Below are 10,856 nucleotides of genomic sequence, written 5' to 3'. Positions count from 1 at the left end.
TAGGCTCAATTAAGCTTATTTTTTTGGCTTAATTGAACTTAGTAAATAATATTTAATTGAACAGAATGATTAACTTAATCAAACGATTAAGATGAAAACATGTGACATTATTAGAATGATTAATTTATGTTTTTCAATTCTTTAATTTGGGACACATGTAAATTTTAATTAGTTCAAAATTTAATTATTTATACTTTTCATCATCAACTTAATAAATGACGTGACAATATGTGATTGGTCTCAAAATTTCTTATTCAACAGTGTTTTTAAAATTTTAACAAAATTAAGTAAATTAGTATTTAGGAAGATGAAGTTTTAAACATAAAACACAAGTTACTATACGGTAAATAATACTAAATCAAATTATTGTGATTGACAATAATAACTAAAACGCATTTTCAATTTTTGCATATTATTTTGTATTTCTAAATAACTATACATAATTGTTAATATCAATGTATACTTTCGATTGCAATTTATAGTTGAGTTTTTAGAAACAAAATTAAATTTATATTTTGATTGAGGAGCGCAGTATAACCAAAACTAATTAAATAAATAAACATCTCCTAGACCAATTCTAATCAGGAAACAAGACATCCCAACAAACATACCAAATCATCTCATAAATCAATTTTGATTAGGATTCAAGGCATAGAGTAAAATATTAAATCGACTTTAAAATGTGACGAAGAAACAATAAAATTCAATTAATTATATAGTTTGTTTAATTATTCTAAATCTTTATGTGAAATACGAAAAATAAGTATTTAGTTAACTTTTTATGTTACAAATATAAATATTAAAATTTAGTCGAACAAATTGGAATTGACCTCATACATAACATTTTAAAATTTATAAACTAAATTGGGTTCAAATTCAAAATTAAAGAATTAAATATGTAACATTTTCAAATCTAAAAACGGAATACAAATTAAATTCAAAATTAATATATTTATAAAATGATTTTTTTTTCAAAATTATATGATTGTTTTCTTTTTCCCAAAATTATATGATTGTTTTTTTTAACTTGGATGCATGTTATGATTTTTTTCCCTTTAAAATGAATTTAGGACAACATTTTTCTATATATAACAATCCTCTTATTTATTATATATACATACACAAGTTTTATTAATTTTGATTTATTACGTTTAATATTTTTCTAATTCATAACAATTCTACTATTTTAAAAGTTAGTAGATGACACATTTAGTGTGTGAAAATGAAATAAAATGATTTTACCAAATTTATTCATAAATATAATTGAATAAACGTGAGAAGACAATTCAATAGTTGACGTAATTTGTTATTATGCTTATAAATTATTAAACTAGAGATAAATTGAAAACAATAGTGAAGTGTATGCAACATACACACCCACTTCAAATATTTTTTTAATTTACAACTATTTTCAATATTAGAAATAAATGGCACAATATTGATGTAAATAACTTTATTTAGTGTTAAATTGAAAAAAAGACAAATCCTATAAACTAAACCTAATATCTTACTTTATAAAAATGTTTCAACAAGAATAATATAATACAGAAGTCCACTTAATGCTAAAATAACACACAAACTTGGTACTAAGGTATTAATAAAGATGCATGGTATGGAAGAATGGCAAAATATATTTAATAAATAAGTTATATAAAAAAAATCATAACTAAAGACAAACGTTTCCTTCTTTATTTCACATAAAATAAAAAAATGAACAATTTGTCTCAATCAACTTTATGTGTTTTTTTTTTTTTTTTTTCCTTTTGAAACGTATTCAATAAAATTAGGTGAAGTTTTGTAAACATATATACACATAAAATTTCTCCAAAATTATTGTGATTTGAAGTATTTAGTAATTAAATTACGAAAATGGAGAGTTTAATTGGCACAAACCAATCCAAACTGATTTGGAAAAGAAAATCAAATGATTATTTCAAATGTATTGAAATATAAAAATATTAGAGATGGGAAATAAAAAAGTAGAATAAAAAAAAATAGTCTTTTAACTCATATAGCCTGACTTACCATGGATATTACAAAAAAACACAAATTGCTAATATTTTACACAAATGTACCAAATGGACCACGATATTACACAAAAATAGGTCCAAATTACCAATATGTCCATATGGTATTTTTTTCATTGTTTTAAAATATACAAAAATATTAATTATAATGAGAATATGTCATTAAAATAGGAAAGTGATGGAGCAGTTTTCTCACTTTCCATATTCAAAAAAATCAAATCCCTTTCGACAGTGAAGAAGTTATTTGATGATTTTTTTTTTCGACAGTGAAAAAGAAGGGTTTCATCGATTTCAACAGTGAAGAAGTTATTCGACGGCCGACCAGTTTATCTGTTTTTCGACGGTCGAAAAATACGAGGTTAGGTTGTATATATTCAATACATAGTAGACATTTGGTATATTACATATATTCAAGATATTAGACTGAATAGACAACGAGACAAAAAATAAAATTTTGCATGTGTTATATCCTAGGGTTTATTGAGGTTTCAGAGTGAATAAGACATTTTTTAGGACCGCCATATGAGGGTTTTTCCTATAGATATTGAGTATATTTTAAATGTTCATTGGGTATATCTTGAATGTTCTAATTGTTGAGCAAATGCCAACATGTAATTTTTAAAGAATCTGAGCAAATGCTAAAATTCGAGAAAATTATGTTCGCAAACAATGAAGAATTAAATAAGAAGTTGGACAAACTCATTTGGGAGGTTGAAGAGATAAAAAAAAAAAAGACTAATAGAAGTAGTTCAATGACTGAAGAAGAAAATTGGGAAGATAAGGATGAGGATCGTGATGGAGAAAACGGTGAAAGAGATGACAGATTGTTGGACGATGGAGAAGATGGTAATACAGAAAATATAAATATGGATGAAAAAGGGGACAAAACTACAATAGTAAATAGTGAAAATGAAGCTGCAATGATATGGTGTTACAACTAGTATATGTATTTTTTTTTAAACACGTATGTAAATTATATATTTAGTATTGTGTATGTATTATTGATTGATAAGATGGATAGAACGAGAGCTTATATGACATGGTATACAACACAACTCTACTAAATGAAGTAGAAAAAATAGAAAAAAAAGCACTGAAAATGAAGGTTATTACATTTCTTAAATCATTTATGTATTAGTGATTTTATGAATTAAAACATAAACTGAAAATGAAGTTTATAATGTTTGTTGCAGACCAAGAAATTGAGAAAAAAAAACATATTAATCAAAGAGAAGCTGTGAAAAATAAAACAGTAAAGGTATGTATAAGAAAAATGATTGAAATATATGACATACTATTATCTATATACCGTGACATTTTTTAAATGTTTAATTAGAAAATAGAAATAGAGATTTTTGCTTACAAGCAAGCAGTCAGAACGAGCATAATGAGAGAAAATCATCCATAAAAAATATTTAGATCACCATTCATAACCAAATTTACATAAAGTATAATTGTAAATAATATATGGTATATAATATTTTACGGGTAATTTATAAAACTAATATAAATGTAAACAAGATGTAGTATATATATATAATAAATCACATATACAAACTATTATATATTGCAATAATATTATAAAACTAATATAATTATAATTAATATGTGGTATATATTTACTAAATCACATCAGAAAACCACTAAAATGAGGGGTGTATCGTTAAAATATACGATATATACGCAAATGATATACTCTGATCTAATCATGTAGTTTTGGTGTTTAACTATTTAATTTTAAACGAGTAAAAGAAAAAATGACTTCCTGTGAAAATTGTCTTAGCTTCAGTTGATGGCGACTTGTAAAGAAGATGCATCTTATGATTATTACAAAATTGAATACAAATTTGACTGTCGAAAAATTGTGAAAAAAATTGTGATTGAATTTTGAAAAGTTTCAAGTGATGGACAATAATGAATGTCAGCCATAAAGAATAATAGATAAAAATATAGTATTGAAAAAAATATATCATACGGTTATTACAAATTAGACTAAAATTACTCATATTATAATATATTTTTATTTATAGTTAGTTGAGAAGATACTTAAAATTTATTACCATATTGATTGATCACATTAAAAATTAAAAATTAAGAAAATCGTGGAATTCATATTAAATTCAAATCATTTTAAATAATGTTATAAATAAAACATATAATTAATAATTATTGAAAGATTAAAATTGTCCATAAAATATTATATTTTCTATTTAAGAAAATAATTTTGAAATGGGAAGATAGGTAAAATTTCTTATTCAATTAATTTATTTTTTCCAAATCTTTCTAAAAAATATGAGAAATGTTGATTGGATTGAGTGAAACGTAAATTGAGTCACAAACAAATCAAAGCGGTCCAAAACTCAGGGGCCCAATTCCTGGATGATCAAACCTACGCCGTGACCTTGTTTAAATAATAATAATGGGACGGCGAAGACCGTCCACCTTTGAATAGATCCAGATTCTACACGTGTCATATGGATTTATTGAACCCTCAGATATGCTTGAGCAGTCTGGAAAAAAATGGACTTTTGTGTACATGTGGGCCGCATGCAGTTTTAGTAGTTGGAAAATGTTGACGTGCCGCGATTTAGTTGGTTAAAGGCTGAACTCTGCTAAGTGAGGGTGAGCCTTCATCGAGCCGAATATAAATCAACCAATTTACCCAATCAGGAATGTCTCTACTTCTTCAGCTGTGGCCCCTTATTGTCCCCATTCCCCAAATATGTGCACTCCACACGGGAAAGGAAACCCAGATGCCACCTTAACTTATCTATGGTCTAAATAAATACATTCAATTTCGAACACATCTTCAATCTAACTCATTCTATTATTATTTAATATTTGTAAATGAAAATAAACATAAATCAAATATGTTTTTCATAAAATTGAGAAAAAAAAGGAAAAGAAAACAATAGTAATTTGGATTAGACTGGGTTGATTCAAAATTTTCAACCCATACCCAATCCGAAAAATAAAAGAAAGTGTGGTATGTCCGGTTGTTTTTAATTTTGATTTATTAGGTTTTTAAGTTGTACATATTAGACTGCTAGACTTCATTTCAGCGGGTCTTATTTTCAGGTTTGATTAAATATAGAAAAGGCATCAGTTTTGACCGAAGAAACATGAAATAACACATTTGTTAGTTAAAGCTTTGATATAATAAAGTAAATACATAGTTTACCGTATTAAAATGATTATTAGTATTACCATATTTATTCTTTTGTGTTTTTCATCCTTTTAGCGGTACACAAATTAAAGAAAGACCTACTTCTTTTGACATCAACCACAGATTCATTTAGAGAGAGAAAAAAAGTGATCCACATAATTAATGATGTTGCCACATGCACTATTTTGACACTTAAGTTAGATAATCAAAGTGTGAAAGCTTTGAATTTTATGATGAATGGATTTTTAATCCCTACAGCTAAATTTAAATAACCTTTCGCTGATTGGTTGAATTTTTTAGAAGATGCAATAGTTATATATATTTAAAATCCATATTTATTTATTTTATTTTTTAAAGTAAAAAATTTACATTATTTTGGTGAACTAAAATTTGAAATTTTGAAAAATAAAATAAAATTATTTGACAATTTCATCCTCCGCCAATTTCCAAGTTTGTGGGCGACTCATGGGCCGATTGTAATGGGCTTAAATTATACGTAAGGCCCAATAGTAGCCTGCTTTTTCAGGCACAGTGACCAATCATCGATCGTCCCTTCCACGAATCAGATTTTTTGTTTGAAAAGAAATGGTGGAATTACATGACCGGAAGAAACCGGCGAAATGGCCGGATCTGATCGGTCGTTGCATAGTCTCTCTATTACTTGTTTTGCTTACTCAAAGCACCCAATTTCTTGTTCCTCACTTCTTCTCCGATTTGTCCTTCTTCATTCAACTCCTACTTTCAGGTCTCTCTATCTATCTCTCTCCTGTTTCTTTTTCGGAGCTCCATTGATGATTGCCATTAACTGTGAGGTTATTTTGTTTGTTTGTTTGTTTTTTTTTCCAGCTGTGATGCTTCTAACAGTTGCAAGCGCTGCTGGATGGTGCAGGCGGCTTATTCGAATCCGCTCGTCTGCTCCAGCGTTCGTTTTCTTCAGTGTACTTTTCGTCTGGCTGGTTTACATAGCTGTTGTTCGACAAGGTCCTTTTCTCAGTGTTATTTTTGTTTCTCAATTTTCTACTTAAGAACAGATTGCTGTGAATGATCCAGAAGGTGAAATTCTGGCATAACGTGATACTGAACTAATAATTTTGACCTGAAAAATCATTCTAGAGGTAGAAGTTGCTCTCTAGAGTCTTGAGAATTACGAGTATTGAATCTTCTGTCAACTGTACACTTCGCAATTCATTTCAATAGGACTGGCGGGATTGTACTTGGCTTCCCCCAAATTCTAACCGACGATTTCTTTCTATTCGATTTGAAGGACGAAAGTTCCTTTAGTTCATCACAGACCAATTCAATGAGTATTCTACCTCTCTCACTGATTTATTTGAATTCATTGAATAACATATCTCAAGGCCAATTCACTATGGAAAAAAAAACTTATATGTCTTGTTAAGATTGTAAGGACCCTTATTTTTCTATGGCGAGATCGTCTCATCAAGATGGAGTCACTTTTGGTTTACCATTTTGGATCTGATTCAAATTTTCGTTTTTGGAATGAATGCCAAATCGGGGTTGGGCTTTATGGATTATGATATCATGTTAGATAACATGAGTTTTCATTTAAAAACTAATTAGCAATGAGAGATGTAGTCCATGCAATGAGGTTAGCTTGTTTCTTTTATAAAAAAAGTAGATTCTCACCAAAATTTGAAAAAGAAATATAACAGAGCTATCTACTCCATGCAAGCTTAGAGTGACAATATCTTATATGCCTTGCAGATGCTTCGCTTTTGATGAATCTTCTGTTTAATGGGCAGATAATCTTGCTCATCTTTGGCCTTTGCAGGTCTGTTTCCCGACTTTCCTGTTCATTTCTCACGACTCCTTTACTCCATAACTCATTATATTACAAAATGTCTTTACGCTATGCTAGTACCTACTGAAGCCTGCTTGGCTGGCGGTTCTATTTACTATTCTAACATACAGGTTTATACCGGCAGGATGTTACTCAGTGATCCTGGTTTAGTGTCACATAGTCCATCGCCTTCGGATGCAATTCCCCAAAGTTCAGTTTTAGAAATTGACACTCACCATCAGGTTGAAAATTTAATTGAGCTTATTAAGTTTATAATATCTTGAAACCTAAGCCATCTAGCTCTTTTTCCTGCAGAAAATGGAACTCTTAACGAGTAATCCTTATCTCAGGCGTTCAAGTGAAATAGTTATTTGTATTTCTTTCTGCCTCTTTCTAGTTTTTAAGAAAATAACAAAATCATTATGTATGCCATCATACAAAATTTCAAATTTTGTGTTGATATTGCTTTTGTTTTTGTGTTTGGTTCGAATGATTCTGGATTTAGATTTTGCAAAATCTATAATGTTCTTATTTCTTAATCTGTAACTTGAATGTAATACTATTCTTCGCCATGTCAAATATAATATTACTATTGCGGGCATTGCTTAGTTTGTAGGTGTTTATGTTACCATAGCAGTTCTTGCTCTTTTCTTTGAGTAATCGACTGGTCTCTAACTTTTGGCTAATGTTCTTCTTCCAAGGATATTGGATTGGGTGATAGGTTGAGATGCTGTCCAATATGCAAGACATATGTGAAAGGCTTTGACCACCATTGCCCCGCATTCGGAAACTGTATTGGTAAAATAGTAGATGATGGCATCAAAGAAGATCTTAGTTAAAGCTTATATCTCGTCACTCCTGTAAAAATCTGTAATTTAATTTCTCTACTTAGGTTAGCATCGCCTCATTTTAATAATTTAAAGTCAAATGTGATTACATCACTTCAGTTAATATGGTGTATGTTGCATACGCTTGTAGTGCAGGGCATAAAAATTATGTCCTCTTCATGGTTTTACTATTTGGATTTATCTGGACTGAAGCTACTTACATAACGTGCTCATCTCAATGTAAGTGTTTCGCTATCTATACCCACATTTTCAGCTTTATTGCAGTGTATTTACTGGTAAGCTGATTTTTCAGATTCGGCTGTGTCTGAACTTCTTGATGGTGATGGAGCTAGGTTAGAGGTTTGTTTCTGTATTCTTTGCATTGGTTGCTAACAGCTACTTGTATTATCATGCTTATGGATTGTCAAGAACCCTTGCCTTTGTTACTAACTCGGTATATTCATCAACTGTTCAGGTCAATTTCTCAAGGAAAGTGGCCAGGAGCACCATGCTATTCTCTATTCTACAATTAGTATGGCAGGTGTATTTCTGTCATTTTTATTTTGTCTAGGAGGCAGTTTCTTTTAGTTGACACTAGTCATTAAGATATTGTCTTCGTGGAAATGGTGATGGATCTTTTACTGTTTTTAGGTGGCGTTTTTCTCGTGGCATATATATTGTATCTGCTTCAATATTAGAACAGACGAATGGGTAAGTTCCTAACTGCTAGCACTGTATAGTGCAAATAATCTTTCCCCCAATTAGTCTTCATGTGGGTAATTGTGAACCTACTAAATATTCATTTATAAAGATAAATCGTGGATTTATTAGATACAAATGGAAATATCATGGTTCTAAAATTTTTAGTTAGGAGGTTCATGAATTTTTAAAATGTTGAATAATCTAAATACCAAATTGAAATTGAAATTTTGTCCTCCAATACATTTATAAAGTTCTAGAAACGATTACACTTCTTAAATTTGGAGACCTATTAACACAACAAAACTTTGAAAGCTTAGGTTGTATTGGATTTCAATTTCATTTTTTTAAAAATTTATCTCTATTTCCTCTGAAACTTTTAAGTATGGTTTTCACAGATCTTTCTTAAAATAAAAAAGGCTAAATTATATAAATGTCCAATTTTGTGATTGGTTTCAAAAATATTTTTGAAACTTTTCAAATATTTTTGACACAAACCCTGAGAATATTTTTTATAGTTTAAAAACTAATAATAATTCGAAAAAGTTGACTTCATTTTTTCAAAATAGAAAGTGGGTAATAAAACATGTTAGTATTTATTAGCTTAATTTTTAAAAACTAAATTTTTATTTGATAACAATTTTGTTTTTAATTTTCTACCTGGGTCAAATTCTAAAAATAAGGTTTTAAACTCTTTAAACTCTTTTTTAGTTTTAAATTTGGTCTGAAGTTATTTTTCTAAATCATCAATAAAAAAAGTGGATAATAAAACTAATAAATTTATATGAGAAAATATTTTATATAAATTTAATTATAAAAAATTAAAAGAACCAAGTGGTCACCGATTGGCCTTATTTTTTGAATTTGGAAGTCAACCAAAACAAATCAATTGCAATAGTTCTTCAGGTACCAAAACTGTGAGTGGACTGTTTGCTTTGCAAATTGCAAAAACTCACCATTTGACTAAATAGGACTCATCTACTTTTTAAAAAGCTTTTCCTTTTAGTGTTTTGTTCTTTTCACCACACGGATCGATCTCCGTTTCAGATTCATTGGAAGAGGTATCCAGAATTTCAAATTGTTGTTCAATCTGAGCAGGGTAAGAATACCTTGCACAGAACTATGACTTCAGTTATGGGAATATATATCATATATATATCTTTGTATAACTATTATGTAACTCGGTGGTTTACAGGCCAAAGGTCCAGTGAAATGAAGTTCAGAAACCCATATGACAAAGGAATTTTACAGAATGTAAAGGAGTTCATGGTTTCAAAACAATGAAACTTGTGTTTACGTGGAATCATTCTCTGGGAAACGAATTTGTGTTGGTTTCTACAATTTTCTGTGCCTATTAACTTATATATTCTTAAAGAAAATATAGGAAACGTAGCAAGATCGATCATAATCCCTACCAGCTACTGCCTTTTGGTTTCTACTTGCCCCTTTCCACTCTATTAACTCCAAGTCGTGTGTTCACAGGTAATTTGATAAGTACAGGTCAAATTTCGAACTCGAAGGAGCAACTTACTGTATTCCTGACAAAGAGAACCCAATTGATTGAAGCAACCATATAAGTTCATCTGTCGTCTTACTTATTCTCTCATTGTGTTCATTCTTTTTACTAATAGCTAATGTCAAAATCTAGATAGGAAAAAGGCTCGTAACTTCAAGTTAGACAACAGTAAATTTGTTGAGAAACCTGAATCATAACTTTGAAGGTAAAGGAAAATTTACATAGTTAGAGAGTGAAAGAGTGTGAAAGCTTGAAAATTTTAGTGAGAATTAATTTACTTTCTTTGAAGATATAATGATGCACTGACAGATGGTTCTTCTTTAGGAGCCACATTAGGTTTACTCTTTTTCTCATTGGACAAAGCATGCAAGAAAGATGCTCATTGACTATTTTACTAGGTTAAGATGGACTTCTCCTCTAAACCCCTTTGATCCTGGGACAATGTTCTTGAGTTGGAGTAGGTGCAAGCATATCTCACTAAACATTTTGTTAAGCTCAACCTCAATTAAGGCCAAGTTCGAGTCCCCAAGTCAATCCTCTTTCTTAAGCCAATTGTGATTCTAGGGTTTTACTTTTAGACTAAAACTTGTTATTCTTTTGACTTTGTTGCTATTGTTTTGAATTTATGTCGATCACAATACCTATGATAGGATATGCCCTGTCGAAAGAGAATTAGGGTTATATATTCTCTATTTAGGTTAGTTGATGTGTGTGACAAACGGAGGATTTGTTGTACAAATAAACGTATTTTTGAAATAGTAAATGGAAGTGGCAGTGGCAATTAGAATGGGGAGTGAGCTTTAGTACATTGGAGTTGAGG

At 29.6% G+C, this 10,856-nt stretch overlaps 1 protein-coding gene across 1 annotated transcript; it reads left to right on the top strand.

The window, feature by feature from the left end:
- The first annotated feature begins 5,719 nt into the window (after window positions 1–5,719).
- On the top strand, window positions 5,720–10,263 carry LOC101221388 (probable protein S-acyltransferase 15). Its single transcript, XM_011658858.2, has 11 exons — window positions 5,720–5,938; window positions 6,040–6,174; window positions 6,919–6,985; window positions 7,140–7,236; window positions 7,696–7,792; window positions 7,978–8,061; window positions 8,135–8,181; window positions 8,297–8,362; window positions 8,473–8,532; window positions 9,568–9,619; window positions 9,716–10,263. Exons 1-11 carry the CDS (start codon window positions 5,779–5,781, stop codon window positions 9,802–9,804), a joined length of 954 nt encoding a protein of 317 aa, XP_011657160.1. The 5' UTR covers window positions 5,720–5,778; the 3' UTR covers window positions 9,805–10,263.
- Window positions 10,264–10,856: the final 593 nt, after the last annotated feature.

This window comes from Cucumis sativus, chromosome 6, assembly GCF_000004075.3.
Source record: "Cucumis sativus cultivar 9930 chromosome 6, Cucumber_9930_V3, whole genome shotgun sequence".
NCBI lineage: Eukaryota > Viridiplantae > Streptophyta > Magnoliopsida > Cucurbitales > Cucurbitaceae > Cucumis > Cucumis sativus.
This window is presented reverse-complemented; position numbering and strand designations above follow the sequence as displayed.